This window comes from Chlorocebus sabaeus, chromosome 1 (genome assembly GCF_047675955.1).
Source record: "Chlorocebus sabaeus isolate Y175 chromosome 1, mChlSab1.0.hap1, whole genome shotgun sequence".
NCBI classification, from domain to species: Eukaryota; Metazoa; Chordata; class Mammalia; order Primates; family Cercopithecidae; genus Chlorocebus; species Chlorocebus sabaeus.
In genome coordinates, this window is record NC_132904.1 from 47,451,743 (window position 1) to 47,478,840 (window position 27,098).

Here is a 27,098-nt window from a genome sequence, read left to right on the forward strand (position 1 = left end):
GTATGACAGCTGCTGCCATGGGTGGAGTCCTTGTGGGTAACAAGCCTGCCTGAGCAGGATGCACTAATTTGCTCTGCAAACCCAGCCATTGAGAATTGCCCCTCAGATGTACCGAACTCTAGGTCCTAGGAGTATGTTGGTGGGTCTAGGTTATCAATACCAGCCCACTTGAGTGGATGAGCTGGAGGCCATTTGTAGTGAGGAAAGGGATGTGTCCACCTCCACCTCAGACTCCACATTTGAGGGATGTGACCACCATTCCTCCCCAGCCAGCCCCCAAACTAGGTTTGTTTCTGCCTTTCCAGATCATTGCCATGAAGGATGGCACCATCCAGAGGGAGGGTACCCTCAAGGACTTCCAGAGGTCTGAGTGCCAGCTCTTTGAGCACTGGAAGACCCTCATGAACCGGCAGGACCAAGAGCTGGAGAAGGTGGGTATATCCAGGGGTAGCCAAGCAGCCACCCCTGGATGCGAAGGTTCTGCTAGAACCTGAACTCATAAAGGTCTTCCTGTCCTTACTGCCCCAGGAAGCCCCCTAAAGGGCAGATGTGGGAGCTGGGCATGAACTTGCTCCTACCAGAGAAGAGACAGTACCTGTGCCAGGCACCTAGGGCAGAATCAGGTGGGCACCTTTGCCTTATCCTGAGATAGTCAGATACTATTTAGTTGCCAAGTTTCAGAAAATCAACTCAAACTGGCAAAGAAAACTAAGCAAAGAAAACAAGAGGGAGTTAAGGATTTTTTGACCCATGAAACCAAAAAGTCCAGGTGTGTCATAGCTTTAAGTGTGCTGGAGCCAGGTCGTCAGTGTCATCAGAAATCTGTTTCTCCCACCTCTTGACTCTGCTGCCCTCAAACTGGCTCCATTCTCATGGTATCAGTGAGGGCCAGCAGCAGTCTTAGGTTTACATTCTCCCAGCTCAACAACTCTGCCAGAAAAAAAGCGCCTCTTTCACCATAGTTCAGCAAAAGTTCCAGGGCTGAGTCTCATTTGTCCAGTTTGCTCATGTGCCCACCCCTGAACAAATCACTGTGGCCAGGGATGTGGAATATGAGGATTGGCCTGTCCTGAGTCATGTGCCCACTTTGGGAGCCAGACCCACCTGAATCACAGAGACTAAAAATAGGGGAAGAGTGGTTCCCCACAGGGATATGGGGGTGCTATTATCTCATGAAGGGGAAGGACTAAATCCTGGCAAGATGAATGTGTGTCTGTCTGCTCCTCCCTCAGGCAGGGACAATGTGGAAACCTGACATTGGTCATCACTAGGGCAGTTATCCCTTAACTTCCCCTTCCCCCACCAACCATATACCCTGAAGGCATTGGCCAGGCCACATCTGTCTTATAGGAGACTGTCACAGAGAGAAAAGCCACAGAGCCACCCCAGGGTCTATCTCGTACCATGTCCTCGAGGGATGGCCTTCTGCAGGATGAGGAAGAGGAGGAAGGTACAGGTGATGGGACTGGGAGTGAAATTATGGCTTGAGGTCTGATCAGCCACAGAGAGGCTAAGGTTTGGAGTTCTGGGTGTGGTGCAGTAGTGTGCCTTTGATTAAGTGGCTTCCCTCTGTGTGCCTCCGTTGTCCCCTCTGTAAGTGGGGATAAAATGCCCCCTGATTCACCCTCAGAGGGATGGAAATGTGTAGCCACAGACTGGGTTCTTGCGGCCTGCAGAGGAGGCAGCTGAGAGCGATGAGGACGACAACTTGTCGTCTGTGCTGCACCAGCGTGCCGAGATCCCATGGCGAGCCTGCGCAAAGTACCTGTCCTCTGCCGGCATCCTGCTCCTGTCGCTGCTGGTCTTCTCACAGCTGCTCAAGCACATGGTCCTGGTAGCCATTGACTACTGGCTGGCCAAGTGGACCGACAGCGCCCTGACCCTGACCCCTGCAGCCAGGAACTGCTCCCTCAGCCAGGTGTGACCGGTGGCCCATGGCAGAGGCTGGGAGTGGGGGTGGGGGAAGGGCTGAGCCCATGGGCACCCCAGAACCCCAGCTCACTCTCTGCCTGTGAAGGAGTGCTCCCTCGACCAGACTGTCTACGCCATGGTGTTCACGGTGCTCTGCAGCCTGGGCATCGTGCTGTGCCTCGTCACGTCTGTCACTGTGGAGTGGACAGGGCTGAAGGTGGCCAAGAGGCTGCACCGCAGCCTGCTGAACCGGATCATCCTAGCCCCTATGAGGTACCCCTCTCCCCTAGCCAGGCTGAGGCTGTGAGCAAGTCACTGTTCTCTGAGCCTTAGTCTTCCCATCTATAAAATGGGGATATACAACCTCTGTCACAAGCTTGTGGAGGTGACTCAAGGAGACAGTGTGTGTAAAAGTGCCCTCCTTGTGCAAGAAGCAGGGAGAAACTGGCATTTACTCAGCCAGATACTGTGATAGGCATTGTGTGTGGTTAGCTCATCTAATTGTCACCATGGCCCTTTAAAGAGAGCGTCTGCACATCCAGGTAAAGATTGGTTTCTTCTCCCTAAGCAGGTGTAATTTGCCCATCCCCACCCATGAGTTCAGCTCCCTACCCTCCCCTCCCTCTCTCTCCTTCAGCCAGCCTCAGGTTTTCACACTGGGGGAACAGGTAGCTATTCTATTAATAATTTCCTGTAATGGGATGGATAAAAATCTCCAAGTCCACTGGATGTCAAAGAGGTTTAAAGTTGTCACTGCCCAACTGGTTGGCCAACTTGGTTTAAAAACACAACAGGCCAACAGGTTTTCTGGCCCCTTGTCAAGGCTAGACCTCACTGTCTAACTGCACTTTTCACTTTCCAGCCTCATGAGTTTTCCGTGGCCCACAGATATGGCCGCCGAGTTTATTGACTCTGTTTGCCCCAGCTCTGTAATTCTGAAACTCCCTGGTTGGGGTTGGGCTGACTCTGGGTCAGCCAGCCAGCAGGCTGTCCCCAGGGCCCTGTTCCCCTTGGCAGGTTGTCCCTCTGGAGAGGACTCTGTGTCCCAGGAGGACAGCTGCTGAGTCAGGCCGAGCCGGCAGCTGAGAAAAGCGGCAGTGGTCAGATGGGCTTGAGAACCTGAGAGGCTAATGAAAAGCCAGCGCCCCTTTGGGCAGCTGCAGGAATTCACGGGGATACAGGCCAGATATCTACAGATTGGCAGAGGACGCCAGGCCAGACCCATGAATGACTCCAAAGACACTTATATGAAATAAGTAACTATCTCATTCAGTAAACAGGAAGTAAATCAATGGACGAATGAGTAACTCTTCCTCTGACTGCCTCTTAGGTTTTTTGAGACCACGCCCCTTGGGAGCATCCTGAACAGATTTTCATCCGACTGTAACACCATCGACCAGGTACAGAGGACGGTGCCACACTTTCTCCCTGTCCAGAGACACCCCAGACCCCTGGGGGCTTCTCCTGTCTGAGGCTGGGTTCCCCAGATCAGATGATCACAGCCCTCCAGAAGGAAGCCAGTGTCCCTGATCTGATTATAATGCTGCCTCAGGGCTGGGGCCTCCCCGGTGGGAGCCTCATAATAAGACTGAGGGAAACCAGATCCTTTTATCTTCCACCAGAGATCCCACTGGCTCTCTCTAGTAAAGTTCCAGCATATTCTGAACCAAGGTCGCTGACTGTATGGAGAATATTCATTTTTGATTCAGCCTGAGTTCTTTACTTACCATCGTACTAGATGGTGTGAAAACAAAATCTTGATTCCTGCCTCAGGGAGTCTACCTTGTAGCTGGAAAGATAAGATGTGTGCCTATAATAAAGTGAGAGCAAGTCCGGGCTCAGTGCCTCACTCCTGTAACCCCAACACTTTGGTAGGCGGAGGCAGGCGGATCACTTGAGGCCAGGTGTTCAAGACCAGCCTGGCCAACATGATGAAATCTCTTCTCTACTAAAAATACAAAAATATTAGTCAGGTGTGTTGGCAGGCGCCTATAATCCCAACTACTTGGGAAGCTGTGCAAGGAGAATCATTTGAACCCGAGAGGCAGAGGCTGCAGTGAGCTGAGATTACGCTGCTACATCTAGTCTGGGCAACAGTGAGACTCGGTCTCAGAAAAATAAAGGATCAAAAAATAAAGTGAGAGCAAAACATGGCGGCCGGTAGCACTCTAAACACAGTTAATACCAAAACTCACCTCACTCTCTCCTCCTTGTCTCCCTCAGCACATCCCATCCACACTGGAGTGCCTGAGTCGCTCCACCCTGCTCTGTGTCTCAGCCCTGGCCGTCATCTCCTATGTCACACCTGTGTTCCTCGTGGCCCTCTTGCCCCTGGCCGTCGTGTGCTACTTCATCCAGAAGTACTTCCGGGTGGCGTCCAGGTGATGGCCTCAGGGGTGATGGGTGGGAGGTGCTTTGCAATGTGCAGTTTGCTAGACTCATCGTTATAAAAGTAGTAGGGTCATGTTCCCTCCAAAAAAAAAAAAAGCAAAAGACAGAAATGAAAGAAATAGAAATATCCACATTTTATTCCACTACCCTAGTATAATAGTCTGCCAACACACTCACACACTGAGGTTGACATCTGAATTATTTCCTTGGGAGATATGGTCAGGACTGAAATTGCTAGGTCATGACAAATGCACATTTTATGCCCTTCATTCATTTTGCCAACGTGCTTCCCAGGAGGGTTGCATCATTCTAGTGGTCAGGCTGATTGCCAGTGCATGAAATCGGAGGGCACCTGACTGAAGCACTGTTACGATAACATCTCCCAGCACATGTGAGTCCAGAGTGTAGCTGTAAGCCTTGACTTGAGGGAGACTCTCACAGCCATTCTCATGGATCGCATTTGCCCTCATGAGCTTTGGGTCCATTCACACGTCTTTCCTCATTAAAATTTTCTAAGAATGTTCTCTAGGGAGTTCTTTCTGAGAGTGATTCTGCTAAAGTCATAGATTCAAAGAATTGTGGGAAAAAAAGAACCTCTAGGCCAGTGTTTCTCAAACTGCCAATTACAACCCATCAGTGGGTCATGAAATCAGTATCATGGATCACAACCAGCATTTTTTAAAAAATGAAATAGAACAGAAAATATCAGACTGTATTCATAGAGTAACAGCAAACTTTGCCTCATGAAACCTTTGTTTTGGTCATGTAGGTGTGTAAGTACTGACTTGTGAGATAAAATTTATTTTTGACTGCAGGTTGTGGTCAGAAAGGTTAAGTACCTTTCCCAAGGGCACATAGTTGGCTAGAAACTAGAGTCGAGACACTTATTAGCAATAATAAATAATAAAATTTAGATGCATTTTGGCCACAATTACCTGTCCCAAAGGATCAACATTTGTATAAATGGCTTTTTGCTTGGATGATCCAGAATGGCCTGACACCCACACGAGCAACATAGCTTGTTGACACTCATAAAATTACAGTGGCTTTCAAAGTGCTGCACAAGCTGTTCTACAAAGTTCATTTCTTCTGCCAGAGAAATAGCCCTGTCTCTCTGACACCCACTCTGACCCTGGAGACGGTTTATCAGGGAAATCAACTTCCTGCATCCCAAATTGGCCTCCCTGTCACTGATGTGCTTGTCAAAGTGCAGCTTTGGGGAGCAGGAGGCAATTCTGCTGCCATAGAAACCTCTGGCCTTACCCCAAGATGAAACCTATCATTTCATCACATCACTGGCCAGGGTCCAAAGAGCTCCTTGATGGGGTAAGTGGAAGACGGGGTTGAATGCTTTGAGTTTGGTCTTCTGTTCCTTTGGCCAGCTGTCTCAAGGTGCAGCTTGTTCACCTGTAAAATGGAACTAACACTGCCTGCCCAGTCTTAGCTCAGCTCGAGGCTGTGCACAGAAGTACAGGGACAGATGGACACCTGGGGTGGACAATACTCAGGAAAGCAGTAACTATGCCCCACTTCAGGCTGTGTGTAAGCATTGTACATAAACGATCTCATTCAGTGCTCACAACAGCTTGATGGGCTGGAGTCACTGTCGTCCCCCTTCATGGGTAAGAAGCTAAGGCCTGGAGAGGTGAGGCCGTTCATCCACACAGCAGTAGCAGGTGGAGCTAGGCTTCAAGTCCAGGCCGAGCCCTGAGCCTGCCCTCTTAACTATTCCACTCTGTTCCCCACCATAGGGACCTGCAGCAGCTGGATGACACCACCCAGCTTCCACTGCTCTCGCACTTTGCTGAAACCGTGGAAGGGCTCACCACCATTCGGGCCTTCAGGTATGAGTCCACATTCCCCCAAGGTAGGAGTGGAACAGGGGTGGGGCCAGGGGCACAGGCCATGAGATTTGATTCTCAGGGCTCCACTTAGGAAGGCCAAGGACACGTCTCTCTCAAGCCACCTCAGGCCCCAAGGCCCAAGGGATATCCACCAGCAGGGACAGGCCAGGTGGGCTCCCACTGAATGTTCTAGAGAGGAAAATTCCAGCTCTGTAGACAAGCCCAGGGCCTCTATGAGGCAGAGCATGAAAAAAAAACAAAGCTGGGACAAGTCTTCATGTATCAGTGCTAGAAAGGGCCTTAGGTGCAGGCCACCATGAGCCCTTCTTTTATTAAGGAGCTCCTGTGTGCAAAACACTACGTTCAATACTGTACAGGCCAATCCCACTCATTCTGCACTGCAACCCTCGGTGCTGAGAATGGTCATTTCCACTGCACAGATAAGGAAACTGAGGTGCAGAGATGTTCTATACCCGTTCTGTGTCAGGTACCACAAAGCCCGGACTTGAACGTATTTGCTCATGCAACTAACATTTACTGAGCCCCGACCATGTGCAAAGCCCCATGCCAGGCACTAAAAAGATGAGTCAAATGAGCCACTGCCCTGCAGGCATTTACAGCCCAGACTTTGGGCAGGCCAGGATAAACCCATGTGACAAGTACTCTGAAAAAAGCGGATTCAAGGGCTGTGGGAGCATAGAAGAGAGACAGTCAGGGAAGGTTTTTGTAGAGGAGGTGTCATCAGAACTAAGACTCAAAGGAGGGGCAGGAGTTCACCAGGCTGGAGGAATTCCTGAAAACTTCAGTGCCCCTACCATCCTCTCGCTATCCTGAGTGGTGATGTTGAGGTGGACAGGAGCATCTGAGGCTGCCTGGCAAGTGGAGGAAACTGTTGTTCCCCACTTCCCAAGGGTCTGTCTGATCTCCTGGGTCATCTCTCTTTCAGTGAGGCAGGCCAGAGACCCCTGACACACATAGTTGGGCTCTTTTCTCATCTTCACCCAGAGAGTGATAATAGGTTATTTTTAGGGTGGCACAGCTGCACGAAGTGTGACAGTAACCATGAGACATCAAGCCCTGTGTCCAGGAGTAACCCTAGGGCACAAGGGCCAGCCGAGGGCCCAGAGAGGCTTACATCTCCTCCCCCAACCCCTGAAGTCCAGCTTCAGCCCTGGAGAGGTACCCAGGCCCCTCTGCCCACTCCCTGAAGCACCTAGGGCCAGTGGAAAGCCACCTCTTAGGGATCTTGTCTAGGTAAAGAAGAGCAGAACAAAGCTCTGCCCTGGCCTTGGCGCTGCTCCCTGGACATCCCTCGCCCCTGGACAAGACCATGCTGTGTCTTCCACAAAGAAGCTCCCTGGGGACTGGATTATGACTCTATAGTCTCCTCCCAGTCTCCTCTTCTCAAGCCCGAACTTCTCCCATTCCTTCACTTCCAGGTCCCTCCACATTACTGAGCCTAGCCTTTGCTCTAAGTTTTGATGATTTCCCTCTCTAAATTGGTGTCTCAGAGGGCCCTGGGGTAGAGAGATGGTGACTCTTCTAAAGTGGACCAGATCCCCTTGTATGCAGATCCCAGCTTCCAGTAAGCAGCCTCCTATCGGGCCACACCTGTGGTCAGCCAGAGCCACTGCTACCCAGTGAGGTCTTCCACACCCTACTGACACGGTGAATGATTTTTAAATTTGAATGAAAGGCTTTTTAATCAACCCTGTACACGTTTAATGCATTGGCTTTAACCCAGCAGCCTGTTGAGAGCTATTACCATTTATTGATTGCCCACTTATTGCGTGCCAGGCACCGTGCTAAGTGTTGTATGTGCATTATTACATTTAATCCTCACAAGAACTGCATAACATTGGTACGAGTCACCACATTCTTCAGACGCAGAAACAAGACCCAGAGAGGCTGGGTAATCAAACCAAGGTCACACAGACTGCGGGGGCTGGCGCTGAGCTTGGAACTCAGGTTTGCCTGACCTTCTGGGCTTTCCTAAGAGACCTCATTTTTTCCCAGAAGAGTTTCAAGAGTGCCCAGCACTGGGCTCAGTGGTGGGCTCGGAGGTTATTTTCGTTCATATAGGAACTTTCACTTCCCCATTTTATTCATGAGAAAACTGAGTCTCAATCCTGACACATAGCCAGGAAGTTGGACATTCAGGCTCCAACCTGGGTTTACATGGCTGCGAGCTGGGGCTCTTTTCCAGTCCTCAGACACACTGTCGAATGCCTGTGGCAGAAGCTCCCATCTCATACTTGCCAACCCTCAACTCACACAGTCCTGAGACCCACATATGCTGAAGTGCCTCACACTCCTATAACGTGCACGTGCCCTGATGCACACACATCTTCAACGCGCACTTACTCGAACCCTTCAGGCATGGTTTCACACTCGCCTCAGACACGTCACCCTCCCACACATCTCCACCCTGGAGGTATGCAGGAGCAATGCTCTCTCCCACCGCAGAGCCTCCCTTCACTCCCCTCAGACACATGCCCTCTCTCCACCCAGAGACAATCAAAGCTGAACAAACACCTTCCAGGAGTGAAAAGCAAATGCCCAGTGAGATACGTCTTGGGTGCCTTTGTGTCCCCTAAGTTTGGTCCTATCAAACCAGCGATGATGAGACCGTTTTTCTTTCGTTCCTTCCTCCATCATCAAACAAGTGCTCCTGCATCTCCTATGTCAGCAGGGCCTGAGGGAAGCAGCCAAGGAGAGTGATGACTGCAGCCCAGGCTGGTCAGAGGGAGGAGGCAGGTCCGTGCGCAGCAACTCAGGGAAAACATGATGAGGACCCAAGGATGAGAAAGAAGCCTCCAGAGTTCCCTGTACAGAGAGATTTCATCTATTTCAGAGGGTCGGGGGAGTGTCATGCATTCATCCAACAAATATTTATTGATAGTGCCAGGCGCTGGGATACATTGGTGAATCAAATAGACATGGCCTCCATCTTCCTGGAATTTATAGTCTATTGAGGGAGATGATTATAAACAGCTAGAGAAATGCATGTACAACAGATACTGTGGAGCAAACAGGTTGCAGAGAATAATAGAGGAAACCTACTTTATAGTAAGGTAGTGGCCAGGAAGAGCCTCTCTGAGGAGGCAGCATTTAAGGTAAGGCCTGAAGCTTGAGTTGAGCCAGCCTTATGAAGAGCAAGGGCGAAAGCCTTCCAGGCAAAGGGAATAGTGTATGCAAAGGCCCTGGGGTAGGGAAGACTTTAGTATTGTCACAGAGTTTTTAAAAGGCTGACTGGGTGCAGCATAGTGTGTGGGGTGTTTGTGGCAGGAATTAGGTTGGCAGGAGGGGGTTCTTCATCCTATAAGCAGTGGGAGGTCATTAATTTTTTTTTTTTTTTTTGAGGCAGAGTCTCACTCTGTCACCCAGGCTGGAGTGCAGTGGGGTGATCTCGGCTCACTGCAACCTCCACCTCCTGGGTTCAAGCAATTATCCTGCCTCAGCCTCCCAAGTAGCTGGGATTACAGGTGTGCACCACCATACTCAGCTAATTTTTGTATTATTACTAGAGACAGAGTTTCACCATGTTGGCCAGGCTGGTCTTAAACACTTGACCTCAGGTGATCCGCCCGCCTCAACCTCCCAAAGGGCTGGTATTACAGGGGTGAGCCACCGCGTCTGGCTGGAGGTCATTAATATTCTAAGCAGTGGGGAGAGGACACGGTTTGTGATTTACATAGATTAAGCCAGCCACTGTGTGGAGCGTGAACTGTAGGGAGACAGCAGGTAGACGTATTCAGGAAGCTCATGCAGTAGTCCAGGTGAGAGTTTGTGGTGGGCGGGAAGCAGGATAGAGGGGGAGGGAGGCAAGGACTCTTTTGGAGATAGACATAAGAGGACTTGCCAAGGGGCTGAATGTGAATCCAGGTGATTCCTGGGTGAGAAACCAGGTAAAGGGAGGTGCTCCTTATTATAACGGGAAAGACCTAGAGAAAATGGGTCTTGGGGTGAAAACAAGAGTTTGGAGGAGGTAGGGACTCTGGACAGGTTTGAATAAGCAGAAAGGAGCAGGGCGGACATTCCAGAGGGGATGAAGTGGCCACGGTGGCATGTCTGGAGACTGGAGAGGCCCTGGTGTCTCCCTCTGCAGGTAGGGAGACTCCTAGGAGCTATGTGGACCAACACTGTTCCCTTAGGAGTTTCTCATTCTCCCTCCAGGTACGAGGCCCGGTTCCAGCAGAAGCTTCTCGAATACACAGACTCCAACAACATTGCTTCCCTCTTCCTCACGGCTGCCAACAGATGGCTGGAAGTCCGAATGGCAAGTGCTATTCCCCCCTACCCTGGCCCCCGCAGAGGGCTTCTGATAGCAGGATGGGGCCAGAGCAAGAGCACACAGGGACCCGGGGATGAAAGAGAGGATAGGATACCAGATCGTGTGGACACCAAGCCTTCCTGCTTCCTCCAGCCCTGGTGGTCCTCCTAGTGTCTAGCCTGCGCTCCTTTTCCCCATATCACTGCCTGGAGGCTTGTGTATCTGAGGTGTGTGCCAGTGGCTAGAATAATTGTGAATGTGTATCTGCAATGGGTCATATGACACCCACGTTGTGTGTGTGTGTGGGCCAGCTGAGGTGTGTGTGTTAAAGGGTGTGCAGGGGCTGGGGGGTGGGGAAGCATGAGCTTGTGGGACATGTTGGCTCCTGGGGCTCCAGTCTTTGCAGCCCTTGTGTGTGTCTGATGATGTGTGCGTGAGTTGCAGGGTTGGGGTGGAGGTCTTGCTGAGCTGCTCTCTGCTCCAAAAGGGAGTGAGGTGGAACAAGGGCCTGTGACTCCAACCCCCAAATGCCCAGGCCAGCTCCTCTCCCTCCGCAGGAGTACATCGGTGCATGTGTGGTGCTCATCGCGGCCGTGACCTCCATCTCCAACTCCCTGCACCGGGAGCTCTCTGCTGGCCTGGTGGGCCTGGGCCTCACCTATGCCCTAATGGTGAGCGGCAGTGGGCTAGGGCAGAGGAGGGGTCAGACGCCAGCACTCCTGGAGCATCTTCCCCACTGGAGACATGAGACACCCCCAGGCCTTACCCCAAGCTCATTTGCATCTGATGCCAGAGGGACAGTGGGCAGGAAGGCTGACCGGCCAGCCCCAGGCCCCAGACAGGTGGAGGGTGGGGAGCCACATGACTGACTCTCTCCATGCCTCCAGGGAGTGGTGCTCTGAGCAGGCAGCTGATGGCAGCAAAAGGAATCTGGGGCCCTGGCCCCTCTCCAGCCTTAAGAAGAGCCATCCTGGTGGCTGAGGACAGAACTAAGTGACCACAGAGTATGTGCCACTGGCTTGCTCCCCACAGGTTTCCAACTACCTCAACTGGATGGTGAGGAACCTGGCAGACATGGAGCTCCAGCTGGGTGCCGTGAAGCGCATCCACGGGCTCCTGAAAACTGAGGCAGAGAGCTACGAGGGGCTCCTGGGTGAGGGGCTCAGGGAGAGGGGTGGGGAAGAGCCCAAGGAGGAGTGTATCTGGGTTGGGGACCACAAGAGAGCCTGGGGATGGGGTGGCACTTTCGGATACTAGCTGTGGCCCACGCTTGGTGGCTGAGCCCAGCCTGGCCCCCAGCACCATCGCTGATCCCAAAGAACTGGCCAGACCAAGGGAAGATCCAGATCCAGAACCTGAGCGTGCGCTACGACAGCTCCCTGAAGCCAGTGCTAAAGCACGTCAACGCCCTCATCTCCCCAGGACAGAAGGTCAGAGCGCGGGCCCAACCCAATGCTGCAGGACAGGCGTGAACGGGGGATGGGGCATGCACGGAGCTGGACGGCTTCGCAGTCACCTCATGGTCTTCCAGGGCCAAGGCCTCTCACTATTCAGACATCGCAGTCTCCTGCCCTGGGCCTGTGGGGGCCCATCTTTCCTCTCCCTCTATTCCCTTCCCCCAGTGTTGCCCTCAGACCTTGTCTCCTCACTCATCCACCAAGGAGACGACGCTCTGGACTCCCCCGGCTCGCACAGTCTTTGTCAGGACCTCCCTCTCTGCGACTGGTCAGGGGCTTTCCCTAGGGCACTGCCCCTGACCTTCAGGGCAGAGACCTGGGGGCAGACAGCGAGGCCGCCCTTGTACTGGGGGAGAGCCCCTGCCTATGGCCCTGGCCCAGTTCTCCTCTCATTTCCCCCTCTGTCTCTGTCTCACTTTGCTGTGACCGTCCATGTCATTCTCTGACCTTGGGATGTACCTCTGTCCCTGCCTCTCTCATCCTTCTGTGTCACTATCTCTGTCTCCGTATTGTAATTTATGTTGGTACCCAAGGGCCAGGAAGCAATGGGATCAGAGGTGGCCCCAGTGTAAGGCGGTGCACACAGACGCATCCCTGCATACCACTCTCAGCTGCCCCGTGTCCTCCTGCCACACTCACACCCATAGAGACACACCAGTGCCCCCAGCTCTCCTGCAGCCAAGTACCCAGCACACCCAGACCCACACCAAGGCCCAGGCAAATGGACATCCATGCCCGTACTTGCGTGCCGGTCCCGTGTGAGCCCTCTCTGGACCCACTGCAGGAAACAAGCCCAAACCTGTGGTGTCCAAAGAAAAGCTGGTTAGAAAACCAGGACAAAAAGAAACCCTGTGACCTCCCACACCCGCATACACACCCAGAGCTAGCACTAGAGGCTACTCCCAGCAGCCCCAGACCCCCAGCGGCGGTGCCTGCTTCTGTTTCCAGATTGGGATCTGCGGCCGCACAGGCAGTGGGAAGTCCTCCTTCTCTCTTGCCTTCTTCCGCATGGTGGACATGTTCGAAGGTGAGTTGTAAGGCGGGCACCCCATGTGTACCCACAGCCACCAGATGAGGCCTCAGCCCTGGCACATGGTCAGACATGACAGGAGGCCCAGCAGTCACCGCCTTCCCCTGCACCCTCATTGGGACCCACACAGGGCGCATCATCATTGATGGCATTGACATCGCCAAACTGCCACTGCACACCCTGCGCTCACGCCTCTCCATCATCCTGCAGGACCCGGTCCTCTTCAGCGGCACCATCCGGTGAGCCCCACCACCCTTCAGGCCCACCCAGCCCAGGCCAGCTTAGTTCCATCAGATCTGGAGCACAAAGAGGAGGGGGCTGGGGGAGACCAGGATCCCAGAGGCGTTTCCTGCTCTTGCCCTTCTCCATCCCATCAGGCCCAGGCAGGCTCTGGAAGGGGATCCCCCACCCATGGATCTAAGATGCTGTCCCCCACCTACTGCCACCACCTCAGTGTTTCTCCCAGCCAGACCTCCAACTCAGTCCACTCTCACTCACTGCCCTCTTTGCCTCCTGGGGATGCAGGCAGGACCCTGCTCCCTCCCTACTGGGGCTTTCTGTGCCACTTCCAGATTTAACCTGGACCCGGAGAGGAAGTGCTCAGACAGCACGCTGTGGGAGGCCCTGGAAATTGCCCAGCTGAAGCTGGTGGTGAAGGCCCTACCAGGAGGCCTTGGTAACTACTCCTGGCTGTGCAGCCGGGTTGGTTGGGCACCCGAGGACCCTGTAAGGAAGGGAGACGGAAGCCCGTGTCTCAGGTTTGCCCCAAGTTTGAAGTCTGAAGCCCAGCAGGACCATTTAGACCTACTTCTCACTATTCAGCGGCCCAGAGACGTCAGGTGTCTTGCCCCAGGTCACACAACGGGTCAGTTCAGGGTCTGGCTCCTCCTGCAGGGCACAGTGGGTACAGTCAGGGATCCTTGTGAGACAGAGGTTGCAAGTTCCCCATGCCACGGCGGCATCTTCAGCCCTGCCCTGCCCCATCCACCTGCCTGCCCAGTTCTGCCTTAGGGGAGGAGAAGAGGGACTGGGCAATCATAGACACAGGTCACTCATCAAGTCCACTGGTGATTGGCAAAGCCTTGGTATATTTGCTGCAGCTCCTGGAGCACTGGGGGTGGCTAAGCCTTGGTTTCAGTGAATCACCCTACCAAGGCCCACACTAAATACACACTCAGTGCAGCACTCAGTGCCCACGCCCCCTCCCAGAACTGCCCAGGGCCACAGCAGCACACATCTCCAAGGGTGCCCTTCTCGTTGCAGTCCCTGCAGACGGCCTCCACATTGTTGTGTCAGGTACACCAGCCCTGCACACGCCTGTGCTCTCAGACACACACCCACCTATTTGCCCTCATACACACATTTTCCAACAGCCCCCCAAGCCATCCCATCTGCTCCACTCACAGCACAAGATTAACTCAGTCCTACTTCCTCTCCCCGGGCTGTTTTCAGATGCCATCATCACAGAAGGCGGGGAGAATTTCAGCCAGGGACAGAGGCAGCTGTTCTGCCTGGCTCGGGCCTTCGTGAGGAAGACCAGCATCTTCATCATGGACGAAGCCACAGCTTCCATTGACATGGCCACGGTTGGTCCTGGGCACCTCCATGGGACGGTGGCCTTAGAGAGGGTTTAGTGGGATGCTAGGCAGAAATTTGCACAAAGTAGCCCTGAGGCTCAAGTTGCTTTTAACATCAAATGCTATGTGTCGCAGAAAGTGAAAAGAGCTGGGGGACCCTGACTCTGTCTAGCCTTAGGGAATGTTACACACACACGCACACACACACAAAAACACTACGCAAACACAAACATAAGCTGCCCACAGACCCACACAGACTTCACACTGTCACCTATCACAACACAACCGCACAGCCACAACCACAACCTACATACACACACACAGCTGAGCCCCCAACAGGCTGAGTCCAGTCCCTGAGTGCTGGGAACCTGTTCAGTCCTGTGGGGTGGGGGTGGGACTAGGATCGGGATGAGATGGAAGCTGAACCACAAACCTGGGCTCCACATCCCCCAAGCCAGGCCAGACCCTATCCACTGGGCAGGTGAGCCAACAGCTGTTGCCCCCACTTGGCAGGAAAACATCCTCCAAAAGGTGGTGATGACAGCCTTCGCAGACCGCACCGTGGTCACCATCGCGGTAAGGGGCCCATTGATGGGGTGCAGAGGGACACCCAGGGACAGGACTGGCCTCTTGTGCCTGTCATCAGTGCACTGTTCCTGGGCTTGCCTGGTCCCAGTAATCAAGAAAGGACCCTGAAGCAGGCAGTTCAGGGCCAGGGGTCTGGAGGGCATGCAGGGTGCCTGGGTTGCAGGATTTGGGGCGGGGGGTTTTGCCCCTGTACGTCCCTCAGACCTCCCCTCTCCGTCTCCAGGTTCCAAGATCTGCCCCTGTCCCAAGGCCTTGTACGTTGGGCTGGGGTTACTTCTCCATAAGAAGTGGGGGAGGGCTTGTGGAGGGTCTCTGAGCCTTGAAGCCTGGAGGTGGGGTACAGTTGGGACTTGGAGAGGAGAAAAGCGTGGTATTAATGGATGGAGGGCTTGTAGTCACATCCACCCCAGGAAAGTGCAGTCCCCACAGAGACAGGACATTCTGGCCACATTCCTCATCCTCCTCCTCCAAGCTGCAGGAGGGCCACCCTCTGTTGTGGCTCCCAGCGTGGGAGGTGTTCCCACCATCCTGACCCATCCCCTCCTGCCCTGCCCAGCATCGAGTGCACACCATCCTGAGTGCAGACCTGGTGATCGTCCTGAAGCGGGGCGCCATCCTTGAGTTCGATAAGCCAGAGAAGCTGCTCAGCCGGAAGGACAGCGTCTTCGCCTCCTTCGTCCGTGCAGACAAGTGACCTGCCAGAGCCCAAGTGCCATCCCACACTCCGACCCTGCCCATACCCTTGCCTGGGTTTTCTAACTGTAAATCACTTGTAAATAAAGAGATTTGATTCTTTCCTACTAGAGGCCGTGAGTCTGGTGGGCAGGGGCTGGCGGTGGATGGTGGGTTCAGTAGAACCAGCCTGGCTTTGGTATCAGGCAGACCTTCAGAAGCTGTGTGAGCATGGGCAAAAGCCTGCTTCCTTACCTGTGAAATGAGGTCTCTGTTAGCCAGGCTGCCACAGCAACATATCACAGACTGTGTGGCTTTAACAACAGACATTTTTTTCTCACAGTTCTGAGGGCTGAAGCCTGGGATCAAGGTGTTGGCAGGTTTGGTTTCTCCTGAGGCCTGTCTCCTTGGCTTGCAGAGGGCCACCTTCTGGCTGTGTGCTCACATGGCCTTTGCTCTGTGCACATGCATCCCTGCTCTCTCTCTCTGTCTTAAAAGGACACCAGTCATATTGGATTAGGGCCCTACCCCTAAGACCTCATTAAACCTTAATTATCTCCTCATAGGCCCTATTTCCAAATAGTGACATTGTAGGATTAGGCTTCACCCTGTGAATTTGGTGGGATACAATTATGTCCATAGCAAGGGTGATAGCATCTCTGCAATGAGTTTATCAGATAAGTTAACAGATCTCCATACAGCTTGGTCTCCTTTCTTCTCACTTTCATTCTTGAATTAAAATCTGGATTAACACTATTTCAATTGAAAATGGCAGGAACCCAATTCAAAGTCACCTAAGCAGAAACTGAAGTTATTGCAGTATGTGACTGACAAGGCTAAGAGGTATACTACTTCAAGCATGGCTGGATCCAGGTGTTTGACATCCACCCAGGATGCGTCTTCCTTTCTAGGTTCCATTTTCCTCTCCCTCCCTTATGACAGATGGCCACTAGCAGCTCTAGCTTACATCCTGCCCCAAGGCAACCCAAGAGGCAAAACAGATACTCCTTCCCAATAGTTCCAGCAAAAGTCTGGGAGCAAATCTCAATGGATCAACGTGGGTCACATTCCCATCCCTACCCCACTGTGATCAGAGGGGTGGCACACACTGGCTGGCTAGGCCTGGATCATGTCTCCATCTCCATCCCCCAAGCAGGGGCATTCAGAAGTGGAAGGGTAGTCCTTCCAAGGGAAAGCACAGCGCATGAGCCACAGGCCAGCCAGGTGGTGTCTGGGAGACACTGGAGCCCAGACACCAGGGAGACTGAAACAGCAGCTGTCCTGACTTCCTCTGCATCACGAAACAAGGCTGCACATCTGCCCTCAGCCAAGAAATGGCAGGTGCTCATTTGCATCTCATTTTATGATCATTTGCATATCATCTGCAGTACTGGCTGCACCAAGCCCTGGGGTGCAGACCTAAGAGTCTCGAACCTGCATCCCCTTGGCTGCAAGAGGATCAGAGAGGCACAATATAAGAAAAGCCCACCAGTTATTGGAGGTAGGTCCAGTGCAGACCCCTGTGGATGTTCCAGGAGCCAGAGAAGCTCAGAAAGGAAGAGCTCTGTAAAACCTGGCAGGCTGCATGGAAAAGACAAAATTTGAGTTAAACATTGTGGGGGATAGGGATTGGATAGGGAGAAAGTCAGAGAAAGGGCTGGGGTGGCAGGTGGGGACAGCAGGAGGTAAGGAGTGATGGTGGAAGTGTGTTAAGAGTGTTGGTTGATCAGGGAGGTGGGAGAAAGATGAGAGCAGTAGGGAGGGCATCACATCAGAGAGCCCTGAATACCAGGGCAAGGAGTGTGGGGTATGCCCATGGACAAAAAGGGAGAAGGGTTTTGAGCAAGAAAGGGACTTGACAAGTTCAGTGTTTGGTGGAGATGACTATAAGCAAGTGCAGGATGGAGCAAAAGGGGAGGCTGAGCCCTTCAGATAGTGGACTCACCCCCCCAGTAGGGTGAGCAGCAGGGAGGTGAGGCCTCAAGGCTGCACTACAAGGCAGAACCCAACCTTTCTACCTCTGAGATTTCCCCAGGGGCCCAGCAGCTTCCCCCACTGTGAGATCTCCCAGGAGTGGAGCCGGGGAGCAGAAAGAGGGCTCCACATGCCTACCACTACTCCAAATCCATCCCACCCTGATGGATTGAAGGGAAGTAGCGGGGGCAGGGCTGGGCCCACAGTGAAATGTTGCAGGGATGCCCAAGGTCATCCTGGCCCAAAATCCCTCTATAACATCCCTCATGGCCCACCGGCTTGACTTGGGTACCCCACAGATGTGGCTTATCTCTGGTTATTCTTATTAGAACTGACTCTTGCATATGTGAAACCAAACCCTGCCTCTGTTTCACTTAGTGTCCTGGTTCTACCCTTTGGGCCACGAAAAACTACTAGTTTATCCTCCTTCAAAGCCAGGTGTTTCTACAATAGTGCCCAAACCCCCGGGGGACTTTCCTTTTCTGATGGCTGGACAGTTGTAGTTGCCTCAGAGATTCCCCCAGGTAACCCTGTCTCCTTGAGCTTTCCACTCTCCTCATCTCATTTTACCCTCCCCTTCCTAGACACTGTATCTCTGTTAATACAGCCCATGATCACACTCATCCTTTGTAGTGGTGTTTGCTCTGCCTGCTGGTGGGTAGGGAGAGAAAGGAAAATCCAACATAAAATGCATATCCTGCCTCCATTGTGGCCCACACCCACGCTGCCCTCTCCAGCCCCTGTCTCAAGTCCCCACTCCAACAAAATGGCCGCAGATGGTCAGGGGCTCTTCCATAAGGATCTGAGCCGCAGAGAGTGGTAAAGCCGTTACTCTCCCAACAACAGAGATCTAGCAGGCTTTCCTTCCAGCTGAGAACCGGGGTCCATGCCACAGGGCAGCCTCAGGCTGATGCCTGAACAGAAACACCACCATGCCCGGACAAGAGCCTGGGTCCCCCAGTGCCCGAGGCAGCCCTAACAAACTGCTCAGGCATACCACTCATGGCCTAACGTGGAAGAAGTCAGGTGACAGGTGTGAGAAAGTGTAAAGCAAGTGCCCTCGGCTCAAACCTTTAAAGGAGGGCCTGAATGATTGAGAAGATGGAGCCGCCCAGGCTGCCCCACAGCAGTAGCAGGTGTTAAACTGTGCTCCTTTCCTGCCGAGACCCATTTATTTTTATTTTTATTTTTATTTTTTATTTTTATGGGAGGGAGTCTGAGCTTCCATCAGATTGTCAAAGGATTCAAGACTAAGATTAAGAGCATCCCCCAAAGAAAAGAAGCTGTGGGTTGAGAAGTCCTCGGACCGCCTAATTTTCCCCAGCCCTGGGATTTGTGGCGCCACCCCTCAGTGCCTCTTTTCCCGGGGAACCTGCAAACCTGGAGGGGCCGAGAGGCGGATAATTGACCCAAATACGGATGGGGATATTGGGGGAGGGGAGCCAGGGCGACAGGGCAGCGGCCCCAGACTGGGAAGGCGTGTCACAGATTCCTCCCAGCCCCCTACTTTCGTAGAGCGTGGGCAGGAGGAACCTCTGGGTCCCGCGGATCAGAAAAACTCCGAAGGCCAGATTGTGAGTCCGGGGAGGGAGGCGGAGGATGGGGGCGGGAGGGGCGGGGAGGGGTGGGACTTGCTCCGGCCTCGCCCCCTCGGCTCCGGAGCAGGTCGGGCTCCCCCTGGCGGTCCCCGGCCCCGCTCCTCTCCTCGTGCGCCCCCCTCCCGCCGTCCTAGACCCCCGCCTAGCCCAGGTCGGTCTCCGCGGACCCACAGCGGACCCACGGACGGACAGAGGGAGGGGAGGACGGCCAGCCGCGAGCGCCCGGGCAGCGGCAGGGGGGCGGGGAGGCGACGGCCGTGGCGTGAGGAGCAGGAGCAGGTGCAGCGGCGGCGGCGGGCGGGGCCGGGACCCGGCGCGGAGCGGGGGCCGCGGCACTGGCGGGCGGCAGGGACCGGGAGGCCGCGACTCGGAGTCAGCCCCGCCGGGTCGCGCACCGTGCCGGGGAGCCGGAATTGAGCCGGGTGGGGTGGTGACTCCGGAGAACGCAGGATCCCAAGGAGACAGAGAGGACGAGAGCTGGAGGGGGATCCGGAGAGCGGCGGAGGCGCTCCGAGAAGGGTGGAGTAGGACACAGGGGGCACACCTGGAGGGGAGACGGGCGGGGGTGGCCAGGACCTGAGCTGGAGCCTGGGAGCCCCGGAGGCCAGGCAGGTGAGGCGGGAGACCCGGAGGTGGGGGTGAGGTCCGGTTAGTGGGAGAGATCCGGAGGTGTTAAGTTCTGAGCTGGGAGAAGGTAGGCTGGGAGGGGAGACGGGCTCTCAGTGGGAGACCCAGGGTGGTCAGCTGGCGGGGTAAACTGAGGGAGGACCCAGGGCCAGGTGGAGAGCCGGCAGGGTTGGGGGCTCCCTAGGCGGCAGGCAGGTGGGCTCAAGGGTGAGGCTGTTTTTTTGTTTTGTTTGTTGTTTGTTTTCTGTTTTTGAGACGGAGTCTCGCTCTGTCACCCAGGCTGGAGTGCAGTGGCATGATCTGGGCTCACTGCAACCTCCGCCTCCCGGGTTCAAGCGGTTCTCCTGCCTCAGCCTCCTGAGTAGCTGGGATTACAGGTGCGCACCACCACGCCCGGCTAACTTTTTTATTTTTAGTAAAGATGGTGTTTCACCATGTTGGTCAGGCTGGTCTCGAACTCCTGACGTCGTGATCTGCCCGCCTCAGCCTCCCAAAGTACTGGGATTACAGGCATGAGCCACCGCGCCCGGCCTGAGGCTGATATTAAGAAGTGAAGTGGGATGCAGGTGGAGGGGAGGGAGAGTCTGGTGGGGAGTTATCTCAGAAGTGAGGCCAGCACAGGCTGAGCGCAGCCCAAGGGTGAGAGGGTGCCCACGGAGAGGATGCCACAGTGAGGCCCTAGGCCACGACCCAGGGGTGCCTCCGATGGGGGAAGCCCCTCCCTGGGGGTCACCAGAGCCATGCTGTCCCGCAAGGGCATCATCCCCGAGGAGTACGTGCTGACACGCCTGGCGGAGGACCCTGCCGAGCCCAGGTACCGCGCCCGCGAGCGTAGGGCCCGCTTTGTGTCCAAGAAAGGCAACTGCAACGTGGCCCACAAGAACATCCGGGAGCAGGGCCGTTTCCTGCAGGATGTGTTCACCACGCTGGTGGACCTCAAGTGGCCACACACGCTGCTCATCTTCACCATGTCCTTCCTGTGCAGCTGGCTGCTCTTCGCCATGGTGTGGTGGCTCATCGCCTTTGCCCACGGCGACCTCGCCCCCAACGAGGGCACTGCTGAGCCCTGTGTCACCAGCATCCACTCCTTTTCGTCTGCCTTCCTTTTCTCCATTGAGGTCCAAGTGACTATTGGCTTTGGCGGGCGCATGGTGACTGAGGAGTGCCCGCTGGCCATCCTGATCCTCATCGTGCAGAACATCGTGGGGCTCATGATCAACGCCATCATGCTTGGCTGCATCTTCATGAAGACTGCCCAGGCCCACCGCAGGGCCGAGACCCTCATCTTCAGCAAGCACGCGGTGATCGCCCTGCGCCACGGCCGCCTCTGCTTCATGCTGCGTGTGGGCGACCTCCGCAAAAGCATGATCATCAGCGCCACCATCCACATGCAGGTGGTGCGCAAGACCACCAGCCCCGAGGGCGAGGTGGTGCCCCTCCACCAGGTGGACATCCCCATGGAGAACGGTGTGGGTGGCAACAGCATCTTCCTGGTGGCCCCGCTGATCATCTACCACGTCATCGATGCCAACAGCCCACTCTATGACCTGGCACCCAGCGACCTGCACCACCACCAGGACCTTGAGATCATCGTCATCCTGGAAGGTGTGGTGGAAACCACGGGCATCACCACCCAGGCCCGCACCTCCTACCTGGCCGATGAGATCCTGTGGGGCCAGCGCTTTGTCCCCATTGTAGCTGAGGAGGACGGACGTTACTCTGTGGACTACTCCAAGTTTGGCAACACCATCAAAGTGCCCACACCACTCTGCACGGCCCGCCAGCTTGATGAGGACCACAGCCTACTGGAAGCTCTGACCCTCGCCTCAGCCCGCGGGCCCTTGCGCAAGCGTAGCGTGGCCATGGCCAAGGCCAAGCCCAAGTTCAGCATCTCTCCGGATTCTCTGTCCTGAACCATGGTCTCTCGGCTCCCCCCACACGCGTGCGTACACACAGACCGTGTGGTATGGTATGTAGCCCAGCCAGGGCCTGATGTGAGGCTGGGCCAGCCTCAGCTCAGCCTCCCCCTGCTGCTCATCCAGGGTGTTACAAGGCACTTGTCACTATGCTATTTCTGGCCTCAGCAGGAACCTGTACTGGGTTATTTTTGTCCTTGCTCCTCCCAACCCAATTCAGGATTGCCTCACCCCTCTCCCCTGCCCAAGGCTGCAGAGGCTGTGGGAGGTGCTGGGCCCTAAAGCTGTGTGTCCAGCCAGTCCTAGCTCCCCACGATTGACCAGCCACATACTGGGCAGGTGGCTGGGGAAGAACAATCCCCTGAGGGCTGCTGCTTTGCTTCTTTGGCTTCAAGAAATGCCTGTGGTCAGGCCCCAGCTCTCCTTGGTCCCTGAAAAAGCACCCGGCTAAGGGTTGGGCCTGGCCAGCAATTGATGAGAGCGTGTTCCCACTGGAGGATTGGTGCTGTGAAGCCTATGCCGACAGGGACAGCCTGGGGCTGACGGGGCTCCCCTCCGAGGGCCAGTTTCAGGGCTGGAAGGGGAGGAAGCACGGGAAGGTGACCTGAGGAGGCTTGGCTTTGCAGAGCCCTGCTCAGGCACAGGGAGGAGGAGATGCCAGTGCTCCTGCCTTTTGCCACATCGGCCTCCTGCAATGAGGGCTCTGTGAGCTGGGGCTACTGCCCCTGCCTACTTCCCACCTGTCCCCAGAGGCTGAGGAGAGGGTGTCCTGTGCCCACCACACATGATTAGGCCTCAGGCCCAACTCTGGTCCTGGCTGTATGACAGTGGCTGCCACTCACTTTGTCCACAGGGTGGCTTGGGGTTGGGTGTCTTTGGGTTGCTGGAAAAGGTGTGGGAAGGTTCAGGATGGTGGGAGGGAGTGAGGTCCCTGAGGTGAAGAGGCCCTTGGTCCTAACGGGTTTGACCCGCGCCTGGACCCTTGGAGCAGTGTTGTGTGAACTTGCTTAGAACTCTGCCTTCTCCGTTGTCAATAAAGCCTCCCCCTCATGACCTAAACTCTGGGCTTTTCTTGCTGGGGAGCAGCAAGCATGCTGGTGGGAAGGGAGGCAGGGACTGGCAGCTGCCACCCCCTTCAAGAGGCACCACAGACCCTAGCACGGAGGCCAGGGGAGGGACGGAAGGCTGGCACCTCTTCCCCCAGCTCAGGGGGACTTTCCCCCTCCTGCCTCAGGTGGCCCAGCCCTGTCAGCCTGTCTGGCCAACTCAGCCTTGGGCACTCACTAGGCTCTGCAGCCCTGGGCTCTGTCTCCACTCCCAGGGACCTGCTGGAAGGGTGGAGTGCCCAGGGAGAGGGGTAGAGGTGTCATAGGCATTAGTGTAGTAATTGGAGCCCTAACTCTCGCAACAACTGCCTGGGTTCGAATTCTGGCTCTAGCGGTATGACTTTTGTCAAGTAACTTAACTTCTCTGTGTCTCAGTTGCCTCATCTATAACATGGATGCTAATAGTACCTACCTCATAGAATTGTTTTGGGAGTAAACGAAAAACATGTAAAATGCTGAAGTGCCTGGTCTACAGTAAGTGCTCAATAAATGTTAACTATTGTGATTGCTGCTGAATCAGCTACATGATGAGAAAACTGGCCAAACAAGTGTTAAAGAGAGACGGTGCTTTTATTTTGCCCTTGGTCATGTTTATTTGCCGGGTCTTTCTTTCCACACCGTGCCCCCTTCCCAGCTAAGACCATGATTTTAGGGGCTGTGGCAATGCCTGTGACCTGGTCTCCTTGTCTCCATCTCACCCACTGCAATCCATCTGCCACGCAGCCTCCAGGGTGGTCTTAGAAGGGTGGGTCACCCCCTACCCCCACCATGAAATACCTTCGGTAGTTCCCCATCACCTCTGGGTCAAGGCTAGCTTCTTAGCCAGCCAATTCGGGCTGTGACTGCCTCTCCGGCTTTATGGCCCACTGTTTTCTTGCCAGGAGTCTGCACTTTGCCCACCCACTTCCTGGGTACCTCGCTGTCCTATCCCTCCTGGCACATAATGTTGAGCTTCCTACCTCCCAGACCTTGCTTATGTTATTCCCTTGGCCTGGACTGCCCAGGCCTCACCTCTGTCTGTTGAAATCCATAAAAATCCAGGCCGAATGATGCCTCCTTGAAACCTTCCCTGATTTCTCTGGAAAGGAAGGTCCCTTCCCTCCGCTGTGCTATGGGGATTCTCCTTTTGCCTACGTTTAGGGGTCTGTCTCCCCATCCCCAAGTCCATGGCTTCCTGAGGTCAGGGACTGGGACTCAGCACTGTGGCTGGCTTACACGGAGTAGGTGCTACATGAATGAAAAATGAATGAATGAATAACGGATGGATGGGGTACAGGACAAAGTCAAGGTTATTGCTACAGTGTGAGGCCTGCAGACAGGGCATCAGTGAGGGTCTGTCCCAGGCGGCTCCAGAGGCAAGGCCAAGGGGCCAGGAAGTTGTCGCTGCTGGTCTGAGCTCTAAGCTGCCCGCTCCTGGCACCCATGCAGTCCCCAGCGCTGATTCCCTTCCTTGCAGAGCTGACCCATTTCTGGTTTAGAGGGTGAAGGGGTGAAAGCTACTCAGAGTCAGCCTAGCATTCTAGGAGGCTGGCTCTTGCGACTCAGCTTGGCTGCCCTTAAGGCCAAGGAGAAGGGCCAGACTCACTAATAAGGACCTGCTGGCAGTACCATCCTTGGAGCCCCATCCAGAGTAACCTTCCTCCACCCGCCAGGGACCTTAAGCTGCTGGTGAGTGTGAAGCCCACAGAACTGAGGGCTTAGCGCCACCTGCTGGCCACAAAGAAGACTTACTTCCCCAGAGAAAATCAGGGCCACTGGTCCTAGCTTTTCCACCAAACCTGAGGGAGACCCCCAGCCTTAAGGCATAATCCAGGGCGGGGCTGGAAAGCTCCAGGCATAGAGAGGCAGTTCGACCAAGCCTCCCTCCTCCGCGAAGGTGTTCTTGCCCACTGATGGTGCTACCTCCATCTGGGGGTACCCTTTCTCTATGGCACTAGCCTCAACTGGATCAAGAAGTTCACCTGAGTGCTACTCAGCCCAGCAGGAACTTCTGTGATAATTTTGTTTGTGATATTCAGCCTCCAGGACTGCATTCACTAGTCATCACATGACAGCAGAGGAAGCAGTCCAGCCCGTCCACACGCTATGTGCAGAGCTGGCTCGACTACAGGGCCCCTGAAAAGGAGAAGGGAAGTACCGCGTGCCACCGTGGCCCAGCAGGACTATGAGAGAAGCACCATTCTCCTTTGAGTTTGTAGATGAGGAAACAGGATCAGAAAGGGTGGTGTCTTCAACCATTCAGGCTTCTATAACAAAGTACCATAGACTGGGTGGCTTATAAACAATAGACGTTTATTACTCACAGTCTGGAAGCTGGGAAGTCCAAGATCAAGGTGCCCGTGGATTCAGTGTCTGCTGAAGACCTGCTTCTTAAATGGCTGTCTTTCCCCTGTAACCTTACATGGTGGAAGGTGTGAGGGAGCTCTCTGGGGCCTTGTTACACAAGGGCACCAATCCCATTCATGAGGGCTCCACCCTCATCACCTGATCACCTCCCAAAGGCCCCACTTCCAAATACCATCACCTTGGGCATTAGGATTTAACATGTGCATTTTAGGGGGACACAGACATTTAGCCTATAGCAGGAGGTAATTTGCCAAGATCTCACAGCTAGTAGGAGGCAGGTCCAAGATTTCAGTCAAAGTCTGTCTAATGCCACAGCCCTGCTCTTCCCTCCCCCTCTTCCCCACAGCACACAGTCCCAGTGACCCAAGCTCCAGCTTTTAGTAGGGCTGCACCTTGTTGTGTCACATTCACCACAGGGAGAAAGCTGTCTCCAGACCAAGGGCAAGAGGGAAGGTGGAACTCAGCAAGCCCCTGGGCCTACCTGAGATCCCAGATTGGAAACTGGCAGCAGGCTTGGCTGTTCTGTGACAGCCTAGATTATGTCCAAAACACCTATGGAGTCAGAACAACCTCACTGGCACTTTTTCTGGCCCACGTGCATGGTGAGCCCTCCATCTTCCTCCTCCTTACAGGAAGACTGAAGTCTTTGCCTTCCAGGCTCTTCTCCCAGCCAGTCAATTGGGCACATCTGCTACCCATCTGTCCCCAACTCATATCAATGGTGTAAGATGTGTCCTGGGCCTCAGTCCTGAGCTTCAGAGGGAAGGCAAGCCAGGCCACCCTCTTCCTGTGTGCTACTCTAGAAAAACTAGCCCACTCGCACACTAGAACCTGCCCAGGCCTAACACCTGTGGATTCGGCATCTCCAGCCAATGTCACCATGAGACCCACCCAAGCCCCACTAATGTGCACCTCTGGCCCTTCTGCTGGAAAGGACTCATGCAGCTTCTCCAGGGCCCACACTCTCTCCACGGGCAGGAGGCTCTGTCCATCTGAGCTCCTTCCCCACATCTTTTTCTAGGGAGAACTTTCCCAGGGAGCTTGCATTCACAGGAGGAGAGCCACCCTGACACTCCACAGGTCTCTGGGCTCCCCAGGGTCTCTGAGGTCTCCCCAGGCCCAGATAACAGACACTCTGTGTTGTACCAAGTGTCTAGATAACTTTAGAAAGAAGACATGAATTCCGTTCATCAAAGTCATGTTGACCTCAGGTCCAAAGAACAACAGATTGATTCCAGCTTGCAAGAAGCTGGGGAAAGGAAGAACAGTGGGGTTAGTCGGAGCTGGGCCAGAAGTGCCTTTTGTTGTGCTGGATTCTGGGTTATTGGCAGCCCCCCTGCCAGATCTATCCACCTAGGGCACTGACTCTTTATGGGAGGGGAAGCAGGTGCTACCCACACCCTATTCTAGTTCCACTCTGGGCAGGTCCAACTCTGGACTGATGTGAAGAGCAGGCTGCCTGGACTGGCCAACCTGGGTCCAGGAGTGTGAACTTCTCCCTTTCCCTTGACCTCAGTTCCTGGCAGGCACCAAGGCCAATGAGTGGAACGAGTAATACAAAGCGCCTGTGCAACTCCACAGCTTATTACCTTCAGTGGGGGAAGCAACAATGTTCGGGTATGCAGCACAGGTTGGCACTACCTAGAAGCTGTCTATAGCTTATAGGATCCAGTTAACCCTTTTGTTAGTCACACACCTCCCCTTCATGAAATACTGTTCCCTGTAGCACAAATATGTCCCAACCTCCTCCTCCCCAGATCATCAGCCCTCAACTGAAGCAAACCAGAC

The 27,098-nt window shown here is 54.5% G+C and overlaps 2 protein-coding genes across 17 annotated transcripts in view; both read left to right on the plus strand.

Moving 5' to 3' along the window:
• Window positions 1-15,866, plus strand: part of ABCC8 (ATP binding cassette subfamily C member 8) — an 84,543-nt gene extending 68,677 nt beyond the window's left edge. For 6 of the 16 annotated variants that reach the window (XM_008005380.3, XM_037999626.2, XM_008005392.3 and 3 more), the window contains exons 23-39: window positions 306-431; window positions 1,351-1,450; window positions 1,677-1,918; window positions 2,018-2,184; window positions 3,242-3,311; window positions 4,135-4,292; window positions 6,054-6,146; window positions 10,323-10,425; window positions 10,977-11,090; window positions 11,452-11,572; window positions 11,719-11,849; window positions 12,825-12,903; window positions 13,037-13,145; window positions 13,479-13,582; window positions 14,359-14,492; window positions 14,997-15,059; window positions 15,628-15,866. In XM_008005380.3, coding sequence (XP_008003571.2) covers window positions 306-431; window positions 1,351-1,450; window positions 1,677-1,918; window positions 2,018-2,184; window positions 3,242-3,311; window positions 4,135-4,292; window positions 6,054-6,146; window positions 10,323-10,425; window positions 10,977-11,090; window positions 11,452-11,572; window positions 11,719-11,849; window positions 12,825-12,903; window positions 13,037-13,145; window positions 13,479-13,582; window positions 14,359-14,492; window positions 14,997-15,059; window positions 15,628-15,765 — 2,052 coding nt within the window. In that variant the 3' untranslated portion in view covers window positions 15,766-15,866. Of the gene's footprint in view, window positions 1-305; window positions 432-1,350; window positions 1,457-1,676; window positions 1,919-2,017; window positions 2,185-3,241; window positions 3,312-4,134; window positions 4,293-6,053; window positions 6,147-10,322; window positions 10,426-10,976; window positions 11,573-11,718; window positions 11,850-12,824; window positions 12,904-13,036; window positions 13,146-13,478; window positions 13,583-14,358; window positions 14,493-14,996; window positions 15,060-15,627 lie in introns of those variants that run through there. The other 10 variants (XM_073017932.1, XM_073017935.1, XM_073017945.1 and 7 more) reach the window with 6 other exon arrangements.
• Window positions 15,867-19,624: 3,758 nt separating this feature from the next.
• KCNJ11 (potassium inwardly rectifying channel subfamily J member 11) lies at window positions 19,625-23,605 on the plus strand. The gene has a single exon (XM_008005450.3). It carries the CDS (start codon window positions 20,683-20,685, stop codon window positions 21,853-21,855), a length of 1,173 nt encoding a protein of 390 aa, XP_008003641.1. The 5' UTR covers window positions 19,625-20,682; the 3' UTR covers window positions 21,856-23,605.
• Window positions 23,606-27,098: the final 3,493 nt, after the last annotated feature.